General features: G+C 32.8%; 1 protein-coding gene across 2 annotated transcripts in view; it reads right to left on the bottom strand.

The window, feature by feature from the left end:
- The window catches only part of AGBE (1,4-alpha-glucan-branching enzyme), a 567,870-nt gene that overhangs the window by 177,032 nt on the left and 363,111 nt on the right, over positions 1–27,727 (bottom strand). The window contains exon 6 of one of the 2 annotated variants that reach the window (XM_089597367.1): positions 15,275–15,475. The exons of the other annotated variant lie outside the window; for it this stretch is intronic. Coding sequence (XP_089453493.1) covers positions 15,275–15,475 — 201 coding nt within the window. The remainder of the gene's footprint in view (positions 1–15,274; positions 15,476–27,727) is intronic. 2 annotated transcript variants of the gene reach the window in all.

Raw genomic sequence — 27,727 nt, forward strand, 5'->3', positions numbered from 1 at the left:
CATTTATATACATAATTTTCACATGGCGTATGTATTGTTATGGCTTGTTTTGGTTGCGTGTCTTTTAATTGTTGGCATACCTAACTCTATGGTTTTAAAGTTTATTATACGCCCTGATCCTTGTTGCTTTGGTGCAATACATGGCAAATGCCATTTAAAAATCCTATACATCATCTCTCATGGTTTGGAGTTTCATGTAACTATATCATTGAGTGGGCCAAAAGTCATTAGATACTTGGTCCACTTGTTGGTCATAATTACAACCGATCCTTTTATCATCAGCCTTGGCAGTAATTTCCCGATCGTGCCGCTTGAAGTATCTACACTTAAAAACTTTTACAGCTGTATCATCAGTACGACACTGCTGAAATGCCACACAGCAATCACTGTATGGCACCATCTTGCGGCTATCGCAGGAGAGTCCTGCAGTTGTAGCAGTAAGTACACAGCTAATCCGTTAATTCTATACCACCGCCAAAGCCGATGTACTTATTCCTGCGCTACATGCAGTGTACATACATATACGTTCTGCACGTTTTATTCAAGGCTTTATGTGTATGCGTATATATATTGTGTATACACACTTTAGTACCGAAGTATTCATGTATATATATACATATATTATACATACATATATATATATACACTGCCATTTTTGCAGTGTTGTACTGACGATACTGATGTACAAGTTTTTCAGTGTATAACTAGTGGAATAATCGTTGTAGTTGTGGTTTTAGTTGTGTTGGCGATGGAGTTAGGCTCCTTTTGTTGAGTTGTAATGCAAATTATAACTATCTTTCACATTGCCTTAGTTTCATCTTTCATACCATATTAAATACAAACAGGTACATTGTTTCTCCCGTCTTAAGGTTTGTTGGGTTATTGAACCTTAATTCCGTTAGGTAATAAGTATTATAAGGTTTCTTTATTAGGACATGAATCTCCCTATTTGTACGTTTAACTTGTACGAAGTAAGAAATAGGTCTTTCTTCATCTTCTTCGTATGCTTTGATTCCAGTATTTTTATTTTATCTAGACTGTCATAGTCTAGATATAGGAGGCTGTTGCTTAATTAATGTTTGCTCTGTCGTACGCACATTACAGGGTGTTTTTTTCGCAAACGCTTTTGAAGATACTAATATTGGTATCTCCTCTTATGGTATCAATCAGTATCAATTAGGGATCCATCATCAATGATGTAGCTGTATTGGCGGTTTCTGATGGTGTGTAGTATTATTGTCTATAGAGCAATATAGGGCTGCTCTTGTAAGGCTTTAACAGTGCTGAATGGTTGTAGTAACTGGTGTTTTTCTAGTTTATTCATAGGACCCTTTATCATAAGGGTTAGAAAACATCCACTGGCGATGGTGTCTATTGTCTGAGCCATTTTTATGTAATCTGTAAGTGTAAATATGATGGGTCTTATGAATATCATTAACTTATAAATGTATATGTGTAAGTACTGTTGTAGTGTATTTCGTGCTGTTAATAATTGTAATTATTGGTACGTTATGTGTTGAATGTGAATACAAAAATAAAATTATGTTTATAAAACGGTGGGCTAATGGGCAGAAAATACATGGATGGATGCAATCATTACTCATCGTGCTGTGTCGAAATATTTGCGGATTCACAATACAACGGAATAAGTAATGTTAATACATGCTAAAGCTTAATATTAGAAAATAAAACTTTTATATTAAAGTAACATGGAGCTGTAATAAAACACAATATGCGTTTTAATCTCAAAGCCTCAAAGTTTTTTTTTCCAATACACGAAACCTAAAACAATACATTTTCTATAATAAATTTTCAAGGGAAAACTAGACAATACAGTGCAGTTAAGGAAAAAAAAAATTATATCATGTCTGTCTCTACCAATATATTTTGAATACGTAATGGTAATAATTAACTAAACATAAATTCGCTCATTCGTTTTACACAGCATACAATTAAAATCTTACAACTAAGCGACGTATTTTCTTGACGTAGAATGTAGCTAGTTGAATGGTAGGGTTTAATTACTGGGTTCATTTTCTACTGTTGAATTTTTGTCGTAAATCGATGATTTTGGCAAAGGCTGGCTTTGTTTCTGAAGTTTGCGTACATCACTATATTCTGCATGTAATGACATGTCTTTCATATGTCATTAACTCAACTTGTTGTTGACGTAACAAGGTGAGTCGATTCTGGTTCAATTTGTCTTTTGCACTCCTTCTAATTAGTTTGGTTTATCTCGTGAAATCTTTGGGTTCATCGTTCTACAACGATAGAATAGCGCTTTCAGGATCCATGTATTTTACATATCCTTGGGATAATCTTCCTCATCGATCTCTAATGATATAAAAATATTTTAGGATGCACAAATTAAGACACATGGTTAAAGAAATCTATTTCCCTTTGCGTTTTTTCTACATCCCACGGGAGAAGACACATAAAAACTTTTGGATGGATGTTTGATGTATCATTCTTGCTTTTTGGTGATGTTGGTAAAGAAATTATTTTGCTTGACAAATGATGGATTTCATTTTAGAAGTAAAAAGTGTCTGAACTTCTTCTCGTATATTTAGTGTTTCCTCAGGTTTTTAATTAAATAAATCACTATTGTAGATGGTGGTTATAGTTCGATGTGTATAACTATGTAAATCCAGAAATATGTGCATTTTCTTGATGTTTCTTCTATTCTCTATTTGTTCAATAACTGTATGTAAAAAATGATCTACGTAGAATTTAGTCCTTACTTCATAGTCACCGTTTATTGTGAAGCCTAGAAGAAAAATAGTATCAAATTACTATTGATTTATAAGTCCATTTTCAACTTTTGGCACATATGGCGTGGGAGTATCAAACTTCGCGTCTTCATTATAGGTCTAGTTTTAGATGATTTCGGTACTTTTATTCTCTTTAATTTTGACATAAAGCTCAGTTAGTTTGTGTTTTTTTTTGGTTTTGGTTTATAGTTTTTCGGGATTCTGCGTTCAGTGGATTAATGGTGCGTTTTATAAATTTTTCTGAGACATTATATTTCATAGTCTGCTTGAAACAACTTCTTGTTTTGCTAATAGGTACTGCTAATAATAATAATAATAATAATAACTTTAATGACATAACGGATTAAAATAAAAAATAAAAAGTTTGTTCCTCCTCCAACTTTCGTGTTCATATTTTCTCCATTTGATTTATCATATTTTTTACATTAAATTTTTTATCTGTTTACGCTTGTTCATTTGAGTTTAGTTCTTGAATCCATTGTATAGCGTCATAAAAGGCATGAGTGTCCTTGAAGGGTTCATGCAATAGAATTAAGTTAAAGTTCACTTTCACATGATAGAAATATTGTATCTGAGTGATGATCTTATGTTCACTAGTTAAGGTTAGTTTGTGTGTTTTTTCCGATCACCCATTATTCATTCGTAAAAGACGCATACGTTTTACTCTTTCTTTTCAATCTATTTTATAAGAGGAGATAATACTTAATCGTTCTTTATAAGGTATCAAAAATAACCATGATACATCAGTTGGTCAGTAAATCCATCGACTTTCTGGTTTTGGTGTAAATATAAGTTCGCAGTATTTAAATACTTCTATTTCAGATTGTAATAGCATAAGAACTCCACATTCGTTCATGGAATAGGGTCCTTTCAATGGTTCCATAGCAGAGCGTTTACAACCATATACCGTTTCATCAAAATGTAACTTCGTTTAATCGTAAATACGAATTATGGTCTGCTGCTACTGCTAAGTAAGGGTACGATGATCTTATAGAGACAGATTTATAACGTCCAGATTGAGGTATCACGACTGGATGTAGTTTATAAAGACTATAAGGTTTTCGATCTTTAAATAGGGAATGTAGTATAACCACAGTTGTATTAAATTGGTACACAGCATTTAACTTGCTAAGAGTGCTTATTTCTCCAACATAAAAATTTTCTATTGGTGTTACGAATTCTAGATTTTCTGCTAGATTCCTTACATCCTGGGCAACAGTTCTAAATATATTTGGAAAAAAATAGCTTTGGATGTGCTTGACCTCTTTGTAAATCATGCAAGATGTCAATCAGATCTTCATGGAAACCAATAATATGATCTAAGGTAGCCTCAATTCTTCTAAGATAAGTTGATAAATGTATCAGATATATGTCTAGAGTAAAGCCGAAAAGTCCTTTAGTAATGCTTACAATAATTCCAAAAGGTGTCCAGTCTTTTTGTTTGTGTGCTGGGAGATGGAATAATGGTATCTCTCGCATAGGTTCCTACAGTATTTATTATGTTCAACAGTGTTGCTTTAAAATTTTTCAATCGCAGTATGCATAAATGCAAGAGGTCCTTTTCTATATAGTTAATACAATGGAGATAACCAAACTGTATAATACAATATCGAAATTTTTCATTGAATCCTTGAAAAGGTGTGTGTTCCAATATGAATTTATTAATATTCAGCCATATCACTATCTTCCAATCAGCTTTGCCTGATAAGATTCCTCTAGGCATGAACTTCAAACTGATATTGGATTTTGTGTGAGTGCATCGGCAAGCGTACTTGATCTTCGATCTGATACAGGGACTTATATGATATACTTTGTCGAATTATACTTTATGGTGAACAAATAGCAATTACCATTTGGTTTCATTCTCAATTCATCAACGGTATCAATGAAAATCTTATTAAAGCATTAAAAGGTGTATCCGTAAGCACCAGGGGTTCTCTTGTTTTTATTTGTTCAATCTTATTCTCTTGATATTTACTGCATTTACGAACATGATTGAGAATATCATTTTTCATTTCAAGCCATTAAAATCGTTCTTTTATTTTTTGATAAGTTTGGTTTATTTCCTTACGTCCTTCAACAAAGCTGTCATCTAGAATTTTTTTACTATAACAAACAGTAATTTGTACAGATGATTTATCAAAAGTTGTTAGTAACATTTTTGTTATTAATTTAGGTTTTAATTTGTCTGTAAGATCTCCGCTTCTTGAAATTCGGAAAGTTTAAAGATTTCGTCTCAATAATATTTTCCTGAGTGATTTCAACCTTCCACAAGACCTTCTGAAGTTATGAGGTCAGTAGATGTTTTACTAATAATATTTAAGGTGTTATTAGTATTTGGCTAATTTTTTGTTTCTTTGATTTTAAATAACTAAAGTATTGTGCACCTATCAATCCCAAAAGTCCTGAGATAGACGTGACTGATTGACAATCTTTGCTAATTAACTTAGCTCTATTTACATTCTTATAATTGTCAGTACTACTGGTACTATGATCAAGAGTTACGTACATCTTTTCGTACTGTTCTTTGTATTGATGGATTGGTTGAAAAGTATTTTCCTGAATACGAGGGGTAATTGATAATTTTCCTCTCATCATATATTTTCTTAAAATATCATCTTGATAAAAACAGGGGCTTAAAATCTGTTGTACGTCTTGATATATCTGCAATTCTTTTATCTAATACAGAATCATAAAAATTATCGGGATAATAGGAGTCTATTTACGTTAATACATCTTGAATTTTGAGATTCGGCTTATCTTCATCAGAAAATCTGGTTACTGATAAAAAATGTGTATCAGCTTGCTCGGGTTCATCAATGTTGTTAAGTTTGTCTAAATATTCTCAAAGACTTTGGTTAAATTTCTTTGTTAACTTATTTATTTCTTAATAAAAAACCTTAACAATATTGCTTGTCCTAGTTTTAGGTTGGTCTTTAAAAACGTCATCGTTTGAACTTGCCGTCATCCACTTCGTCTAGGGTCACATACTGGTGGTTGTCTATCTTCTCGTGACTATTTTTCAGGAATTACTTGCGTCATTTTTGGAAAACATACTTGTTTTTAATTATTTACCAAGATTAGTTATATCTTTGATTGATATTTATGGCTTTTTTTTTCTAAAACTATTAGGTTTCATTCCAGTGATTCCTGTATTCGTATCACTAATGTGTGATGATAAGGCTACTGATTCTGAAAACTTCACTTATAATGAGCTAGAGTCTTTTGATGTTTTTTTAGTGACATTTCTTAATACACTCGGTCGAGAAGCAGATGATGTATGTGGCTGTGGAAATGTTTTTGTTTGAGTCCTTTGAGCAATCATACTGTGATCTAATTTTAACCGTTCCCTGTTCGTTTTCGAGGATTTCTAAATAATGCATCCACATTGGTATTAAGAATTCCTGGCTTGTATTTTAAAGTGTATTCGTTATCGGTGAATTAAAACATCCAGAGCATTAAACTCCATCCTAGGTCATTTCTTGTTTGCATCCAATTCATTGGTCCATGATAGGCTGCAAGAAAAAATTTATTTCCTAATATTTACGAACCAGAATGATGCATTTCGTATAGTGCAGCTAAGCATTCCTTTCCACTCATGGAATAATTTATTCTGGCTTTATTTAAAGTTCTTCAAAAATAGTCCATAGAATAGTCAAACCCATCTTTTTCTTGACTCAATACCGCTCCATAATATCTAAGATGTTAGGCAATGCATATGCATCACAAATTGTCTTTGTATTAAGTTTCCAGGAATCCATTACTCCCCTCTATCTTGGATTTCTATGGGTATTAGGTTTTTTGAAACAATCCAGAGAGGTGAATTATACGTTGATGACGAAGGCTCATCTCATCCACCGTTAAGTTTTTTTGCTACGTACTCTTCTAAAACTTTTCTTTGTACCAGTGGATTACGATATTGTGTAGTATTACTAGGGATGTTAATTTTCGTCAGGATTTTATGTGCAACAAAGTTAGTTCAGAGTAATGGGTCTTCCGATAGCAACAAGATTTCTGAAAATTTGGAAATCAGTCGATGAATATGATCTCGTCCTTCCAGCTTAAAGTGACCGGTACACACAAGTCCTTTTACGTCTCTTATTCTATCTTGTTTATTTTTGATAACTGGTCTCTCATGTTCGCTACTAGTATGGGGGTCGAATTCAGGTGCAATGTATTCGAAGGGTAGAATTACTCTTGGATCTATTTTAATCGTAACATCATATTAAATGAAAAAGTAGACTTATTATGTACTGTCGATCTTCACTTTATTCGTTAAAAACGTGTTACAGCTGTTTCGGTATCACAATACCTTCGTCAGACAAATATACATCAAGACTTCATAATATGTAACATCATACTCATTAGTGTTTATTGACATAATATTACATTGACCGTTCTCATTTCTTACTATCCCTTCCTCTGCATACAGATCATTATGTTCTAGGTTATGATAAGTATCCTTTATTAAAAATGGTACAAGAAACGACTAGAAAGGAGTTAGACTATGAACAAACATAACCTCAATTTTTTGATTTTTAACTGTATCTTGAAAAGAACAAGTCAAAAAATTTTTTGTTACAACATAACCTCCCAAAATTAGAAAAACAGTCGTATCTCAACAAGAAAGCCAGATACGTCAAAAATAATTCCATGTATAGAAAATAACTATTGAGGTGCAAAAATATGTTACACGGATTTATATAAATAATCGTAATAATCCTGAAAATAACAAATCATATCTTAAAGGTAAAGCTACAACCTTCATATTCTACCTATACATTGATTTATTTTTTGTTTTCTATAACGTATTTTAAGAAAAACTGTCATGTGACCAAACTGATATTCTTTTTATTAATTTTTAAGATCAGTAGAAGTGAGTTAAGCACCGGTCAATATCAATATTAAATCATAAGTTATTATAGAAAATGAATAAAACGAAAAATTACAATTTTACCATAGAAAACAGCTATATGTCAATTGTTTTCCGTTATTTCAATAAGATACACTGGATTATTTTACTTCTATGGTAGCAAAAACAAAAAAAAAATTTTTATTTGTCGGATACAAAGATTCCAACATCCATTTGTTGTACACATATGATGTCATATCAAATGCACGAATGTTAATTTTAAATAAAAGGAATTTTTGTCCCACGAAATGGGATAAAAGTACCTTCTTTCAGCACAGTAATGTGAAAATGTTTGTTTCATTCTGCATTACATGACCAAAAATTCGTACAAGTATTACATACATCATAGCAAACATGCAGGTACTTAGAATGCGCGAATCATAACATAAGTAATATATTAAACATATCTATTCTATGCACGCTCGAATACGTAATAACATAAAAATTCTCACTATTTTACTGTGGAATTCTTAAAGATCTATTAAAATTAGGTGTACTCTAATTTTCTCAGTTCTTATTATACCAAGTTAAGTAACATTATGAGTTGGAAGTTTCACTTCTACCAGGGGTCCCAAGACTCACACCTTGTTTTATACTCAAGTACATTTGAATTTTCGGGCCGGCCTATGATGTATCTGACATAAAAATTTTGTTGGTCAATTTTATCCCTAGGGCAATCCGTTTGTTTACTTATATTATAGGTAGTAGCTAAAATTTGGTTTTTTTGCACTTGTTTCTTAAGTTTTATTACCTTCTGTTTTTTTTCATCCCTTTCCAATTGCTTTATCTCTTTAAGAGTTTTTAAAAAAGAAGTAGAGTTCATTACGTCATTATCTAATACTATAGCATCATACAATAATGTGGCTCGTCATTCTTTACAAAAGTTTTGACCTAATAGACCGCCATCTTTGATAGGAAAATCGTTAGTGATCACATAAAAATTATAGGGTTTCCTCGTATAGTTATATACGTTGTTTCTTGAGTTAAAAATGGGTGGAGTGTATCTCCAGTAAGATTAATAATTTCACTAGTCTTAGACGTTAATACTAGTGCAGCTGATCTAATTTAATCAGATTTGTGGCAGCACCATTATTGAGTATGAGCACGATACAACGATTTTCCCCTTCTGAGACTGACAACCTTATGCTTGTAGGCTCGCTGTCTACGCCAAGTCCCTGGCACACACCGATGTTGACGGTTTTCCTTATGTTGCAATATTTATTGCCTGAGCCAGGGGTGGAAAGTTGCACTTATTTTAGGTGAGGAGTCTCCTCAGTACTCCCCTTTTTTTTTAAACAGCATAGTTGTTATTGACGACAAGTCAAGATGGAATTCGTAATATTCGTTAAATTATATTAATAAGCAAAATTAATTCATAAAGACAGTTGTCTTACAGTTTAATGAGATAAAAAAGCATGTTTTATTTTGTGAAAAAAACTTTATTGAATTATAGCAAATGTTTGACATCTTATATTATTTTAAGAAATAAATTTGTTTTGTAATACTTTATTATTGGAATCATCTGAAATTTCTTTGTGTATATTAAGCATACCTAAATTATTCAGTCTTTCCTGTAACATTCTTGATCACAGGTAGGATTTTAAATGGTTTAAAGCAGAAAAAAACGCTCGTTTGTGCACGATGATGCTGGTACTGTCTTTAAAAGTGGGATCAACTTTCAAAAATTAGGGAATATTGGCTTGATCTCTCGTTTTTTTTTTTTTTTTTTTTTTTTTTTTTTTTTTTTTTTTTATTTAATACACAACGATTGTTTTTAAGCTGATTTTTATTTCGTCGGCAACTTTTGACTGTAGAAATTTTATCTGCACTTGTCTTTCCTTTGGAAACTTCGAAACCCTTGAGATTTAATTTAGTTTCTGAGTTAGTAAGTAACTTTTGGAAATGTTGATCATGATTAATAGCACTTAAAAGTAAAAGTCTTTTAATTTTTAACTTACTACCATCTAAATCTTTGCTGTTCATGACTTATAAGAATTGAAAACCATAGAATCGTTATTTTCTTTTCTGATGATGAAATCTTTGACTTTATTCAGTAAATTTATTGTATCACTATCGAACCTATTTATAAATGATTGTATCGCAGTATCAATTATTTCAAAGTACAATTTTCTATATTGCTCTTCTTGACTAGCAAAACCATGATTTTTAGAGTTGGAATATTGTTTTAAGCGCTTAGGTACTATTTTTTGACGTTGAGCAGATGGCTCCTCTTCCTCTGTTTCTAAATTCTTACATGTTGTTTTAATTTTATTCTAAATTTTTGTAAAAATCTTATTATCTCTTATTCTTTGGATATTTTCTTTTACATAAAGTACTATCGCGTATTATTCATTAATACAGAATTCTTTTTTTTTGGAGTTCAGTATTCAAAATTTTCAATTTAATCAAAAATAATTATAATAATCGATAAAGTAAAATAAATGTCGAACGTTTAAGTCTTATGACGTCACCTTGAAATTTTGCACGTATCGTTGCATCAATTCCACGAGCACAGGCTTTCTTCTTCAAATAGTTGATAGTAGCTCTATAATTTTCATCAAATACAGACTTTAAAGATTTTCTGCGCATCATCCATCTAAAATAAACATAACAATTACTAATAACAAATTTATCGTATTGGTTCGAATTTCAAGGAAGTTTGTCTGGTCAAGCTTTTAACAGGAAAGAAACGATCAAAAAATACGTGCACGTAAGAAATACACAAAAAGTATTTTTACTTAATTTTGAGCCGATACGCCACCTAACAGTCAAGATAACAATCAAACAAAATATTGTCTTTTACCATAGTCTTATGAGAAATTTCAGACTTTTACAGTAACAGATAAATCTCAGGCAAAATAGTGATAACACTGGAGTTGCTTCGGGTTTTAGAGTTTTAAATTCTTGCACTCTTTTGGCTGAGTCCCTTGTAGTATTATTAACATTTTTTACAATTAATATAACATTTTTTACATCCTTGATTCCTTCTAGCGAGTCTTAAACACATAATGTGTGCACAGAACAACAAACAAACAATGCACATGACTCAACTTTGCGAATACGAGTTTGGAGACCACTAATTCGTCCACTCTCATTGGCTGCTCCATCGTAACACTGTCCTCTCAGATTTCTTATACCTAAATTATTGTCTTTTAAAAACTTTAAAACAAAATCAAACAAAGTTTTAGAGTTTGTGTTTGGAGTATCGATAAAATTTTGAAAAACTCGTTAATCATTAAATCGTCGTTAACTATCTGTAAACAAACAGAGACTTGTTTGAGTTTACTGGTGTCTGAAGCCTCGTCTATCATTATTGCATTATGTTGAGCTGACGAAATTTCGCACAAAATTTTTGTTCTTCTTTCATCAGCAAATATAGCTATAATTTCATCAACAACGAAATACTGCAGCCATTTATAGTCACTTCGATTCAACCAAATTTTCCAAATAGGAACATTTGCACTTCTTGTTACTTAAAGCTCTAGCAAATTAAAATTTTCTTCTTCATGGCCACACAAAGGCAGACCTTATCTTGTTTAATACTAAATAGATGTGAAAATTATTCTTAGCACTGTACGATTATCCAATATTTCTTTTTGCTTAGAAGAATTCAAGTGCTCGACTACACTCTGTTTCTTCGACGAGATCAAATGAGACAAACATGCTCGATGGAGTGCAGTTTTTTCATGAGATGAAAATAGCAAGATAGCATTCTTATATGAGGGAACCCATTGTCAACAAAATCTTTTTTAAGAACGCTGATCAATTTATCAGTAAATAGTGGTAGTTTTTTTTCAACAGCTTCAGTACAGACAGATCAGATGATTCGGTTTTTTGTTCCATCATAAACTACCCAATGAAACTTTTTTCTCTAAGATTCTAGACTCTTTGGTTTTGCTAAAAAAAGTTTTTTTTTTTTTTTTTAAACTAAAACTTATTTGAAATGCCTTTTAAACATATTCGTGAGAAAAAAGAGTCCCTGTATCTGCCCAGTGTCATGTTCACGTACGTGACAATATAGGATAAACGTGATATAACATGTCACATGTTACATGTTAGCATACGCGAGAGATAAAAATCATCAGAAATCACTCCCTCGCGTTAAACAATAAACAGTACTATCAAGAACCGACATAACAATTTCCGATTGACTAAACGTGAAAACTCGGTGTTTCGCATACCTATTTGCGTACGCTTTAAGGGGCGTCTACACAGTTTCTAAAAAAAAAGTCACATATATCAAGAAACTTATGTAAGTTACTGGTTTTGAGATTGTCTGCATCTGTAACTAGACTACTGGATGAAAATTGTAATTCTACTTCAATAGCAAGCACAGCAGGTGCAAGTATACTTAATGTTTTAGTAGTTAAACGTTCTTGGGCCTTTGTTGAATATTTCTTTTCTTTCACGAGCTACTTATTCACCCCTCTTTTTTTCCACACTTATTATTATATTCTTCTTTTCTTCACTGACACACTAAAAACACTTATATATGTATATTAAGTCACTCTAACATTATAAAAATATGGAAATGGTAACATAGCTATACAAAATACAAAGTAAAATTATAAGAGGTAAGGTCAGACAATGTGGATAAATATGGGGATGGCGACCTAGCAAATTTTTCTAAGATAGTGCTAACGGTACTTCATCATCAAGAATAATAATAAAGAATAGCTACAAGTTTCACTACCAGCCCTTTTCAGGGCCATTGTAAGTATTCACGTTCCCCACTCAACCATTAATCTCATAGGTTCTTTAAAGGGCCACCTGAGTTTAAATTACCTTGCCAACTGATACATTTTTACTACGATTTCCGGAGACAATTTGTCAACTCAAAGATTATGTAAGGGCCACTGTTAAACCAAGTCAGTCATTCACTGGCAGACGTCACGAGCAGAGTTGTTCGTCACAAGGCTGAGAACCACGGTGACCAACGGCCCTATATTACTCTCTTAACTTTAAGCATTCAACCAGAAATCACCGATCCACTCCAAAGTCTGCACTGGAAGAACCTAACAGCTATGAGGAAGAAAATAATAAACGTAAGTCAACGGGATAGTTACCAACGGGCAAGCATCACGAATCATCAACCTTTCCACCTTAGATCACCAAAACAACTGAGTCTGAAAAAAAGGTGCTTTAGACACTGTCTTCGACATTATACCAGGAGACGCCGGGAAAGAGCTCTACAACTAGATCCAAAGCTTCAAACCCTTAGGTATCCAGGCTGTTACATTTGCTGGAAACTTCAGTCAAGAAAGACTTTACTTAAGAAGCTCACCGGTCCTTTTCAGGTTCATTGAACGTCAAACTACCTTGCCAACAAATATATTACAACCTAATAAAGTTGAAAAAAATAGCTTTTGGGGCTCACAAGACTCTTAACTATGCATAAAGTCACAAGAAGTCGAATTAGAAAAAAAAACTTTAAATGCATCTTATGAATACAATCTTAGGCATCAAGAAAATGACGAAAGAATTTATTAAGTGAGAGATCAGCTTTTTACTGTGACTCTCTTAGTCATCTCTTGAATCTTTCAGATTTTTTAATAGCTAGAATATGTATTAGTATTTTTTGTTCCGATAAATAACGTAGAAATAAAGCTCCAGTACTCTATTTCTCTGGTAATGAAGTTGTAAGATAAGAGAAAAAAATTTTTTAATGATAAATTTTGTGTGAGCTTTGAATCTTTGCAGCTTTGAAAAAAGCCCTCTTTATAGATTAAACGAGAGAAACTGCAAATCAACAGCCTTCGAAGGTCAACGATTATTTTATAATATAAAAAATGCACGGTACTTTTCAACATAATTTTTTTTTTTTCATTTTTTACAGCTTTTTACTTGACGAAATAAATTGTATACATTCCGAACAAATATGTTTTTAATAAGAAGATTTTTGTTCTGAGAAATGTCAGAACTAGATGTATAATTTTTCACTGAAAATGTTTCACATTATATGTCAACACACTACAGTGTTCCATTTAGTGATTCTCGGGCGAAGCCGAGACGGGGGGGGGGCGCTATGTTATTGTATACAAAATAACGTTGTATGTTACTTATTAAATAAACAAAACACATTTATGCATAACCACAAAATTGGTAGCGTTTACAAATTTTAATACAAAAAGTTTTAATAAACTGGCTTATAAAACTTTTCAACACAGGAGTCAAACTGCAGACTGCTTTAGTACATGTATTCCAATAACCCACATTATGGATAGAAGTACACTTTATTCTAATGCTTGGTCGTATTAAATTTCTAGTTTACCTATAAGCATTAGAGTCATATACCTACTATATCGAGCTTAGGTAAAAGACAGCTTTAAAAATTAAAAATGAGAACTTATCTAAACTTACGGTGCGAATAAATGTACGGCTCCTCGGTAGCTCAAGTGGTAGAGCAACTGTCTAGTAAATAGGAGGTTGTGTGTTCGATCCGCACCTGGTGAGGATATTTTTCTCATTCTAATTTATTTCTTAAGAAAATTTCTTGAAAAAAAAATTATGTGCTTTAGTATTATGAATCTTAAGTATAACGGATATTGAAAAAAAGGCATGTATGGAGGGTACAGAGTGCTTGTATAAAAAGTACCACCATCTAAACATATGCGCCTCTTGATACGATGATTAAGATGTATCAACATTTACTTGTATAACTATTGGTTATACTAACTTTCTAGTTTTAGTGATTTTGTAAAAGCTTTTCGATATAAGTTGTGTTATTGTGAATTACAGCCAGTTAATTAGTTTAAAAATTATCAATACACGCTTATATAAGAATGTTGTACATAGAAAATTATAAACATAAACGAATCGTTACCCTACTGGGCTGGGACCAGAATACTTTTACTTTTTTGGTGGAGTAAAACGGGTTACACTAGTGTTCACTTTATAACCCTCTAATGAACCTGCAGTTCATCTTTTGTAGTTACAGATAATGGTAACAATAATCACATACTTTGGCAAACACTTTTATGATATTACCAAAATTAAACATTTTTAATTTTTGTGTTAAGCTTGATACGAAAGTAATGAAATAATGAAAGGTTTAAAAAGACTTTTGTAAATATAAAAATATTTGTGTCAAAAGTATGGATAGTTTTTTATAAGCTAGGAAATCAACTGTATTGTATTTTAGTACAGAGTAAATATTAAAATAAGACTGTTTCATACTTCTTTTTTAAACATGTCAAAAAATTATCCTGGTGAAAAAAGCTTTTTTCAACACAATAATTTACGTTCTGTATGACGGGTTCATGTAACCTAAATAATATAAAATTAACTGTTCTATATTTGTAGATTGTTTGAATAATGTTAAAAAGTTAACAGTGGTTATTTTATTCTATTACCTAAAATTACTATCTCAAAAAATATTTGAATACTTGCTCTATGTAAATGAATTAAATCTTTACAAACATCAAGCCAAAAAAGTTATAATAAACATTCATTTTAATGGTGGGTTTTCTTAAATTTTTAATTGCACTTATATGCTATATTTGTTTCATAGCACTAGATCTTTACAAATAAAAAATTGTAATGTTCTTATACCTTAAATACTTACGGTACGTAAGTTAATAATATTTCTAACCTGCATAACCCTGGCATGCCACTGACATCTTCAGCAATCGTGATGAGTTCAGGATAACACTTATGTAACATATAGTTAGCCAACATCAAATAAACAACACCTTCTATATCCACGTTCAACCCAAAATATTCATCGTAATTGCCACTAAATCCCTGCCCAAGTCCTCTCGAATGGTAGAGCATGGAAGTTACGCCATCAAATCTAACAAACCATTACTTGTTAATTTTTTTGAACAGTATTTTTATTATATGTAGTATAAAAAATAGTATTTTAGCATAATAAGATATTTACCAAGCTTGTCTTTATCGTTTAATACTTTTAGTCAGAGAAAATAAACAAAAAAATTACAGAATGCATAAGATATTTGTTCTCTGTTAAATACATGGATATTTAGCAATACAAAACTGGAGTATTTTTTAAATTTTGTACATACATTATATAGAAATAGCATAAAGCATACAAGCCGTAAAAAATGCATTACATATTTTATGTACTAGTTTTAGCATGCCTGGTAAAACTTCTTAGAACTACATCATAGTATAAATAAATCAAATGATTATACTGAGGAGAAGTAATAATAAGAGTATCGGGAATATTGATACTAGATAAATCAAAAATAATTAAATGGACGACATCAAAAATAACAAAAGCAATATCAAAATAATAATATTATTAATAGAAAATAAATGTAGATTACAATAAAAATAAGAATAAAGATATAAATAATGAAAGGTTTCTGTAAATAACATTAGAAATGACAAGTACCATCACAGTATAGGGATGGCAACCTACCAAACTAATCTTAGATGGTGCAACTGATACTCAGACTTTAGCCAATAAGATGTGAAAACGTTTTATAAACGAAAGTATACATTTGTATGTAGTATGCAGTGCACATGCATACTTTTGTGCCCAAACCGTTTTCACATAGCATTGGCCAAAGACTAAGTACCGATTGCGCCATCTGAGATTAGTTTGCTAGGTCAACATCACCATCGTTTTTATCACACAAAAAGAGGCAGAGAGAGTGATAGAGAAAGGGAGAGAGAGAGAGAGAGAGAAAGACAAAAAGATTACACAGTTTAAAAGAATTCATCAATACCATGAATTTAAAGACCATAGGTTATCTACAATTTTAAGATATTTAGGTTCAAGAGACATAAATAACCTAGTGTAGATCTTAAAAGCTTAGATGCGGCTTGATGTATTAAAGTTATGATATTAACAAAAATTTTAAATAAATTCTTTGAAGTGTATGGGATATGCACATTTCAAGCAAAATTCACTAAAAAGAAAACCAATCAGTCCAATTTTTTATTAATTTTAGTTCAAGTTTCGTAGCCCATTAGTCAACTAACAACAAGTATTCGTAAAAAATATTTCAAAAAAACGTAGCAATGCTCTCATTTTGTATTACTTATAATAATTAAATGCAGAACTTAAGGATGCCTCTGGTAAACGATCACTTGTAGGTAGCGCTGGAAGAAAATATACTAAAAAGTTACGTTCTAGTGTACCTTGCACATCACCCTATATCCTCTGACATAGATAAAAAGACAAATGTTGTTAAGCCCTTATTTCAACGAAAACGAGATAAATAGTCTGTTCTCAAAAAGATGAAAGTATGGTCAGATGGAGATCCAACCCAACGCTAGTAGTAAGATCTGAAATTCTGATCAAAAGTTACCCGCAACACTTAACAAATATGTTTTATAGCCAATTCTACTTTTCTTCATAACTACTATAAGAGTCCTCTAAATGTCAAGGCACATACGAAACCCATGTACACTTCAAATGAGTGTCTAAGAAAAAAAAAAAAAAATTTTCCCCAGCTACTTTAGTTAAGAAATCTAGAGTAGCAACTAATAACGTTTTAGTACTGTAAAGTTGATTAATATGCGTTAGTAGCTGTGTTAAAAATAGTAACGCTCTTATTTCGATAGTGATTCATCCCCTAAGCTTATATCAGTAACTTAAAAAATTGCAGTGCTACGATCCATATATATTTGCAGATTTCTCAAGTTACACTTCTATAGGCGCGTTATGCACATAAGTAAATCAACGATTTCAGAATTTTCTCCATTAAAAAATGTGACAAAAATGAATTCTCACTCTCACTTTTGGTCCCAGAGCAGACAAAAAAGTTACAGAAGTAGGGTAAGTTCTTACTTCAATTCCCTAGTTCAAATACTAAAAAAAAAAAAAAAAAACTTTCACTGGGCTTGAACTCACGACCTCTTACGGACCAGTCAATACTTGCATTAAAATATTTATTTACTGTTAATCAATTATTTTGTCTTAAAATTTATAGTTTATTTTATTTATTAATAAATAATGTACGTAATTTAATAAAATTTTTCAAAACTTAAAAAAAATGTATTAGTGAAAATTTATAAGATTTTCATAAACTGTTAATATTAAAAAGGGTAAAAAAATAATCGTAAGTATAATTATTTCAATTTTTGTCAAAAATTTTTCAAGCAGTATAACATTTTCTTCACCTTTTTTAACTAATGATTCATTTATCCAAGATCCTATCAAACTATTACATAATTTTTATTGCGTCTTATTCTTTCATGATTTTTTTTATTCATGATTAAAGTAAGTTTTTGGAGTTAAGGACGATTGTCACAGTTAGTGGGGTGATAATTCAGAAAGGTTAGGAGTGCGCTAGTATGCAACAAGACTGGCAATAATTTGTTCATATAAATATACATACACATACACTTTCACGCATAAACTCCTTAAGTCTTATTTTACTAAAAAACTTGTGGATCTTTTGAAAACTAAGTATCTTAAGTGACTTAGATTCTATTATGCAAAAGAATGTTGAAAATTTTTTACAAATCATTTCCTTATTAATGTAATTTAACATTATTTTTTTATAAAATTACATTCTCCATTGACATTTTTGTTGTTGAATTAAACATGTAAGAAACAATACAGTTAATTTTATTTTTAATTACTTACCATACATACACTATCATTAAGTTTGCAGTACATATCATTGACAATACGTAAATCACTCATTCTATATAATTCAATAAACATTAATCAATAAGTACGGTTTTTTGTCAATTTTAAGCTCTTCTTTCAATTTTATATACTGTGGGTATTTTATACGCAACTACGAATGCGTGTGTAAATGTGTGTGACAGGTATAAAAGCATGATGTTAGAAATATTATTAGCCTAGAAAGTTGTTTTAAATAGAATATTTTTCATATTTTTTATTTATCAAGTATTCGAACAATTATTGAAACTACACCATATTTGAAATTGAAGTATAATAAGTGAGATAATAAAAACAAGGAAATAGACAAGGCTTAAAAAAAAGGTTCCAAAAAGCTCCAGATATTATACATCGAGGCTCTTTCTCCCATTTATCAAGTTCAAATACGTCAGAATGGTTCAACTCACACTCTTTAGGCCAATAAAAAAAAAAAATATGTTAACTCAATTTCTTTTATCTCTTGCAAGAATTAATTATAAAATCAGCTCAAATGACGATAGATGTTGCCTTAATCCACTTTATACAATATAAAAATTGGCGACAAAACCACGTATTAGGAAATTAGGTAAATTGTATATGTATGTACATTTAGTTTTTGTTACATATGATCTACTGTTAGACACTTTAGTGACACTTAATAATCACCTGATAGTTGGGAGATAGCAAAATATAATTTAAAAAAAGTTTAACTTTCGGAATAGATTTGTAATGTCGATAAATTATCATTAATACGTTTGCTAACTCTTTTTTTCCCCTCATTCCTTCGGAACTTTCCATGATGATTCAGAAGCATTTTGAGCAAAGACCAACATGCATCTAAAAAGAGGTGAATCACCTGCAAGTCTGCTTGTAGCTGCAGCACAATGTACAATCATGATTCATGCACATGCACGCTGGCCTATGCTGACCAAAAATACAAACCTAACGAAATACTTTCAAATGCAGAGAAATGAAATAATTGTAAAAACCAATAGATGCAAAAGTTTAACACGAAACATCTGCACTGAGATATTATATTAATTTTAGAACAACTTTAATACATACAGATTAAGATCAAGCAAAAATAATATTAAATGCTAGAATTGTTACATATAGTTAAGACACAAAAAACCCACACGTGCTACTCTGGTAGCAAGCAACAGCATAACATAACCGATAGAAGTATTAACTACAGTAGATCTAGCAAAGCAACTTTGTTTACTTGTGAGAAATTATCCAACTTTGACCGTTCATGTTCACAGATGCATGATTTACCGATTAACCCCTTTTTATAATGCTAATGATTTCATAAACCAACTGCAATAGCCTAATTTGTAATCTGATTAAATTTTGTTACTTTTTTAAATGTAATGGAAAACGAAAGTCATGGCCCTTCTTCCTTTTCCTGACTTAGATATGTCAAGAGAGTTTGTACTCCTGCCTGCAACACGGGTAACGGAATTGCTGATTTTCTAGGGCACCACAAGCCAATTTCGTCTCCAACAACTAGCAGTAAAAATTCTGATTTATTTTTGCAACATTATAGTCCGTAAAAACTACACGTAAATCTAATTACGTTAACTCGTGGCAGGAGCAGTACTATTATCTTTATCATAATCCTTACTGTTACAACTATTATCTTTATTATTGTTATAATAATAATTATTATTATTGTTATTATTTTTATTATTATTATCAATATTATTACTCTGGTTTTTTTTATCCAGGGTCGTCCAGAATGCTTGATGCACGATAAAAGGGGCGACGAACCCCTTCCTTAGGTGAGACTCTCAGTAAGCCTATAGATACTTCTTTCTCACTACGGTTTTACTCGCAATAATGACTGAATACCCACTAAGCTGGCAAGACCTATCTCCTGGGACACCCGGCTCGCAATCCGCTTTCGCATTAATAATTCCAGCCAAGGCCACAGGATGTTGACTATAGACGTGGCCTTCCATCGAAATGTCGTTACCGTCATGATTTTGCATTCTCTTTATTTCGTCGGGTCGTCTTCTATTTCACAGAATCATCTATTTTCGTTGCATCCCCTTGCTGATGGCTCGAGTAAGTCAGCGCTGCTTGGGTCTGCAATGGTTATCTAGCTTCCATCCTCTAAAACTCTATCTGCGTCTAGTAGTCACCTTACTTTCGGCCTTTTCTAATGCCTTTCTAAATGCTGGGCAGCTGCCACTACCTGTTCCATATTTGGCACCTTCTGTTCCGCAAGTGAAACGTTAGGCCCCCTCCTTGTAACCTTTTTTACGGTGATTGCAGCTGCCACATCAAAAGCATAGCTTCAATTGATCATCCTTGTTGCAGTTCCGGGCTGCGTGTCCATACCCAAGACATCGGTTGCATCTGAGGACTTCAACCCGTCTCCTTACTTTACACCTTATAAAGCCTATTAGCAGCCTCTTCATTTCTTTTATATATCTGGCATCAGTCTCTCCAGTATTCACCAAAGCTACCTTCTGCCCTTTTTTATTCTTTCGTAGGAGCATCATTGTTCTCATCTGTGGCGAGCAACCAGGGATTCTACTTAATGCACGTTCAACGTCAGTCTTCTCGGTAATCGAATCCAGATCCCAGATTGCGAGCGTTACCCTTTTCTCGACTGTTTTTCTGGATCCTAGCCCTTTAACGGTCTTAGCTATACTCTTAACCAGGGCCTCCCTGTCTTATGATTCTTTAATTTTAAGCAAAAGATCTCCCTTTTTTGATCGTAGTGACTCCTTTGATTGTGATCTCGTCCTCTTTTGGTCTTAAATCAGTCTTCATATTTTTTAGGACCTCGGCAAAGCCCTGCCCTTCCACGACCATAACGAGAATTTTCCTCTTTTTTTCTGGCGTTACCACGTTTGCCACTGTCACTACCATTAATTCTTATTTTGGAAATAAGCTCTTGATTTTTCCGGATCCTCTTCCATTTTTTTAAAGGGGGGTTAGGAGTCTCCTTCGGAGCTTCTGGGCTTTTGTTCCACTTGCTTGTTAACACGCTGCTTATAAATCTAGATTGGATAGAGCGTGTGATTCTCTCCCTTTTTTTGATCTGTACGTCTTTCGCATCAGATTATCATCAGCTTGTTCTAGGAGGTTTTCCATCTTCTCCCTTTCGTGGCTCTCCTTAAACTTATGCAGAGGGTTCAACGCCACTTTTACCTTCTTTTATCGGCATTACTGTTTTTGTGTACGTCGATGTTGCTGCTTCCACCATATCTTTGATTATTTTCTCGAGTTCTGTGAAAATGCTGTCCTCCTCTGTCTGCTTCATAGTACGTTCTGATCTTTAGTTCCTGGTATATTCAAGATCCATCTCAGTCTTATTGCTGAAAAAGGTGGCAGCACTGACGTCACTTGCTCCACTTCCAGTGCTTAGCAGCCTGTCTCGTGCATGGCTGTAAACTTCGGGAAATAAATCATCGATTGTTCTATACGTAAAACCTAGAACAAACACCATTACTTGTGACAGTATTGGTGGTTTCTAGACCAGTCGCGAATTAAACTAAAAGTTGCCTCTTTACGTAAACTCTAGAACGACACCTTTATTCATGACGGTACTTGTAGTGCTGCCAGTTAGTGCATCGGGATACAGCACAACAACCACTTAGAGTCATTACAACTTGATTCCCTTTACTAAAAAAACATTCGCATCTCCTTTTTCGAATACCCTACCGTGTAATTCAACTATTCTCTAGCCCCGAGTTACACCTACCTGCCAAATGTAAGTCTCGAGTTATTAAGCGCAAGCTTAGACTCGAATAATTCATTGGGCCAACGTCACAGATGATACAACAGCAATAAATTGCAGAAGTACACAATTTCTGAGGACTTACAATATTAGTAACACAGACAAGCTAACGTAATGAAGAAAAAAAATTATACTTTCATGGTTGTGGATATGCAACTTTCACAAATACATGTTAAGTAATTAATTAATATTAAGTTTTTAATTTCGTATCTTCTTATATATTAGTTTGAATCCATAGCGTAAATTTTAACTAAGTGGATGAAAGTTTGAGTGAAGTAATTTTATGCTTATAGGTCATTAGTCATTTAGGTTCACAAACTGGTTTCAATCAATCTTATTTTGGGACTTAAGGTTAAGTGTTAAGAACATCATTGACTGGTTGAAGATTAAATCATATATCTATATCGAGTTGTATGTCTTAAGCCTATGGCAGATTTTGAAATGTGCTTATGAACTTAAATTTTTTTAATGTAGTTTACTTATTAATAGACTGTTTTTGAATCCATTTCAAGTTATAACGGAAAGTAAATAGCTTATGTTTAAGCTTATGTTGGCAGTCAGGACAAAGACTATGCTTATTTTTGTCCTCGCCAAAAACTATGCCCTTTTTTAGTCCCAGACAAGCAATGTGCCCTTTTTTTCGAGTCTGAACAAAGACTATGTCTTTTTTACGCGTTCAGATAATTACTATGCCTCTTTCATTAATCTGGATAAAAACTACGTTTTTCCTGGTTCTGGACGAAAACTATGCCCTTTTTTGAACCAGACAGAAACTGTGCCCTTTTCTCAAGTTCAGACGAAAATTATGCCCTGTTTAAGAGTCTTGAAAAACTCTATGCCCTTTTTTTCGAGTCTGGGATAAGGTAATTTTCGATTTTTGTGTCCAGACAAAAACTATTTTTTTTTTTTTAGCTTGGACGAAAACTACATGATTTTTGACTTCCAGTACAAATTATTATATTTTCTGTTCTGAAACAAATACTAAAATATTTTGCGATGTTTTATGGTATTAGATGAGCTGTTTTCCTCAAAATTGATGATGTATCAATAACATATTATGTAACAATAACATATGAGCGATACCCCATAAGAAACCCTAAATCATTTTAGAGTTTTTTGTATTAAAAGTAAGCTCAAAAAAATTGTTTTAATTTTTTCATAATTTTGTAGGTAAAATAGGTAACTTTTAGCCATTTTCTAAATAATTTTCATACATTTTGTTTGTTATTTTTAATAGTGTCATTAGATTGAGTATTTTTCATTAGAACATACCTAGTACTTAAAAAAAAATTTTTTTTTAATAATTTTTTTTTTATAGTCAATTCCAAATGAAAATCCAGGTAAATGCAGTGTTGACCTTTCAGTGAATATTATTTATGAATAATATGAATAAAGACTCTGCCTCTTTTAGTTCTGGACATAAATAATGCTCTTTACCAGAGTTTTGACGAAAACTATGCCCTTTTTCCGAGTGTCGATGTAGACTAGGCTTTTTTTGTTCAGCTTGTATAAATATAAACATGATTCACAGAGAATTGTTATGACAAAAAAGCTATTTTTTAAGGTATTACTAAAATAATGATAGATTGTCACAAAATAAATAGGTCTACAAAATTAAAACACTTAAATGAAAAACTTTTGACTGGCTATGAATCTATTATTTTAACGGTTTGATAAAATTACTAATCAGTACTTTCTTACTTTATTTTTAAAACGTTTTTTATATTATGAATGTAATTAATCATGAATGTATTATCGATGTATTGATGAAAAAAACTTTTACTTTAACAAGGCTTAACAGAGCCGCAACAGCCGGTCAAGAGTTGAGGCGTATCAATTGTGAACTTGCACGCCTTTTCGTACAATTACACTAATCGTCTAATTCAGTGCATTTACGTATTTGCGTATTTGCTTGATTTTAAATGTCTGAAGATATTTGTAGTAAAAACAAATGCAAAAAAATTAAATAATTAAAAAAAAGAAATTTTAAAGAAAATAGAGGAAATAGTGTTTTATCGACAAAATTTAATTTGTGGATGTAAAGAAAAATTATTCAAACATTAGGAACTACCAGAACAAGTTACAACAATAATTTTCAAAGATGATGAGAACGACAAGATAATTTTTGATTTGAAAACACATTTCAAAGATTTTTTGTTAAGCTTAATAGAAATCATAAGAAAATTTTCAATGAAGTGATGAAAAATAAAAAAAAATGATTATGTTCAAGTGATCCCGGAGGTTCTGAAAAAATATATTTATACAAATCTTCGATTTTTCATTTTTTGTTAATGCTGGGAATAATAAAAGGCAGTGGTTTAAGTATAGTAATGTATTGAAAAATAAACTTATTGCCTAATATACATTGTCACCTTAACGACTAAAAATGGACCATGTACGACACGAGCTAGGTCTTGACTGACTGTATAAGTTGGCGCTGCGTGTATACTTCGTGGTCGTCATTTACATATGTATGTGTGTTTGGACTAGACTGTACTAATTTACTTACATTACAACAGTTAACATGAAAAAAAAGGTTTCTATGGCTTAAACTTAAATCGCCCCTATTTGATTGCTTAAGGAAATAATAAGTCAAAAAAGATTTCAATTGCCATTAGATTTGACGAAAATTGAAAGTTCTTTTTTAAAATTTAAATTTTAGAGAAAAACATGTTGATAATTTGCAAAATTATTAAATTTTGTGTATATGACTCGCTAGGCCAGCTTTATATTGCTTCTGACGTGTATCACGAATTGCGAAATATCCAGACTTTTTTTGGGAAAAGTTCATAAGTTGTTTAATTGTACAAACTAGAATATTCAAAGTCCTTGTTTTGTAAAAAAATAAATAATAGTATCGATGGTCACAATAAAAGTTAGCATTTAATATTATACATCAATTAAAATCGTTGAAGATTAAGGAAACGTATTTATAATCTGTAATGCTGATTGTACCAATTCATAACTTACATGAATTAGAATAAAAAAAATTTAGTTGCTTATTTCATGGAGCCTTAACGTTTTGTATAGACGTCAAAAGTACTTTAAAACTGCATCAAAGATGCAAATTTTACGCAAAATAGTAAGATGTAAATTTTTTTTCCATACTTACAGACAATGATTTGCACAAAAAATGATTTGAAGATGGTCCAGCAAGTTATGTATATCATATTGAATAAAAAATTTATCTTATTAAAGTATTGCAATGATTGTAATTAAGATTTACGATGATTAACTTGAAAAACTTGAATACTTAAACTTATTACTTGAAATTCTATAATTTTGTTTTATTAAATTTTTTGTACTTCAATATCGTTATAATGATCTTAATTTCATTTTTAAATCATCATTACGTTTCAAATCTTTAATTTTATTAAATACTTTGGAATAAGGATCATTAGAAATATTAACAGTAAGCCACCATCGAGCCTCGTCAGGTAGGCTACGTGAGTAGGGAAAAGAGGAAAAAGGGGTATAAGACATAAGTAGGCTAGGACAGGAGGGGAGCTTGGGAAAAGCGACGAGTAAGGCCAGATTAGCGTGAGCCTACGAGCACGCGAGAAGTGTTTGTTTTCACGACTGGTTTTTGTTGCTGTATCTGCAACCTTTTTCAAAAATTTTTTCTGTTCGTTCTTCCCAGCGTTTTCTTTGAGAGACATCCCGGTGTAGTGCTTGGTGCTAATTTTTTTTCCTCATCTTGCTCGGAGAGCAGGCAACACCAGGCTCGACGTCAGCAAGGCGACGAACTAAGAGCAACAGTTTTACGGCTTTGTAAGCAGGGATACCTGCTGATTCGAGTTGTTACGCTCCTCAAAGCCTCAAAAACTACAAGAGGCAGCGTTTTTTCCTCATTGGCTGTAAGTACCTGTTAACGGGTAGTTTTATTATAAAGGGCAGCGGCCCTCTTTAGCCTGCGTGCGTCTATCTGTGACACGATTTGGCTCTGGAAGCTCATAGTGTACACACGCTCACACACACACACACACGAGCGCGCGCGCACATACACAGAAAGAGAGAGAGAGACACATGCATACATCTACAAGCAATCAATGTGTCATTATTTTTTCAATATATATTTTTCTGCGTTAAAATATTACTCGCGGGTACCTCATTTGAGTGGGTCCAATTTCCCTCTTGTGCATCGTGTTCAGATAGTCGCAAGAAGCGACGACGTCAGCCGTTGCGACACCTGGTCCCGGTAGTGTCTCGATGGGCAAGACCCGCGTATTATATTATAGGAGATGTCGTTGAGGGTATCCGAGCAACACAGGCCTGGTCCGAAGTTTCCTCCTCATTCATTCGCATCATACGCACTCCATAAAATTAGCGATCGACAAAAAATCCACGGCTGGGTATCAGGCGACATCGTCTACAAGGTAGATGATATTTACTATTACTATGTATGAAACAGAGGCTTTGTTAACGTTATTATTCCGAACCGTTACTGACTTCCAGCACTCGAAAATTTTGTATACGAGTACGATCGAGGAAGAAAATATTTCGAGACAAAATATTATATTAGATAGGCAACAAGCTTAGCTAGTGACATGGGATTTTCACTGGCAACAAGCTCTGATCTACAGCGCACTTAGTATACGTAACATGTATACACTGGTACACATATATCCATAGCTGCTGGCTTCTCGCGGCTCAGAGTACGACGAATACAGTGACAGTAGTGTACGGGTACTAGGTACACTAAACATATCTGTATTTTAATACTGTACCACATACATACACACACAAAGAGAGAGCTGGGGAAATCTATATATTTCTTTTAGCATGTAGCTTGCGATCAAGAAGTTAAATTAAATTAATAACTTATTTTAAAGCTTACAGGCACGTGAATAGGCGGAAAGTTGCTTCCAGTCGACGTCTCAACGAAAATTCTCCCTACCTAATAGCTCTCTTAACCTAAGCTAAAAAAAAAAAAAATAGACTTCTGCGCGGAAAATTATGAAAAGTCAATGAGGATATTGTAAGTTTGACCCGATGATACTTAGCTTTCAAAGTAAAAAAAGGTCACTGTCACACAAGAAATGTGAAATTTCAAATCCTGCCATTGGACACATAGGAAAAGGTGGAAAGCTCGACCAGCGTTACCTCACCGAGCAGGTGTGATATAATCTTTGGCAAAGGCGCACTCGCAAACATTGCTGAATCACAATCAACGCTACCCAAGAGCAGCTGAGAAGATATTGACAAATCGTCAACACCCCCTCAGATTCCAGCGCCTCCACCATACATGTCGATGAGTCCCCCATGGCCATATCCACCAGTCAGCTGGGTGCAAACGATATGCTCGGTATGCGTGGTAACAAGCGTATGCACAGCATCGGTAAGCTATCCACAAATGCGAAGGTACTCAATTGAGCCACGGGCTCTTACAGCGCAGACGTAAACGTTAACGACGTGGCCCCACACGTATACGTGCATATATTATGCAGTGATCTCAACGACATGTCGGGCTTATTTCCACCTGCCCCATTATTCAGTTGCACCGATTAATTCCACACGTTCAGCCTGGTCAGGGAGGAGTCTTCCATCTCCAGCAGAAAGACATTCAGGGTTAAGTGGGACGTAGGTCAACTCTGGACGTCGTGACCTGGGACAAGTTGTCCGGCAATGGAACGTAAAGTTCACGGGGGAACGTCATGATGATTTTGACATCTTTCTTAAGCGTATTACGGAGTGCCACACAGTTTCCGGAT

Source organism: Copidosoma floridanum, unplaced genomic scaffold, assembly GCF_036245765.1.
Source record: "Copidosoma floridanum isolate Cflo_tuat_1 unplaced genomic scaffold, Cflo_Japanese_pri ptg000004l, whole genome shotgun sequence".
Lineage (NCBI taxonomy): Eukaryota > Metazoa > Arthropoda > Insecta > Hymenoptera > Encyrtidae > Copidosoma > Copidosoma floridanum.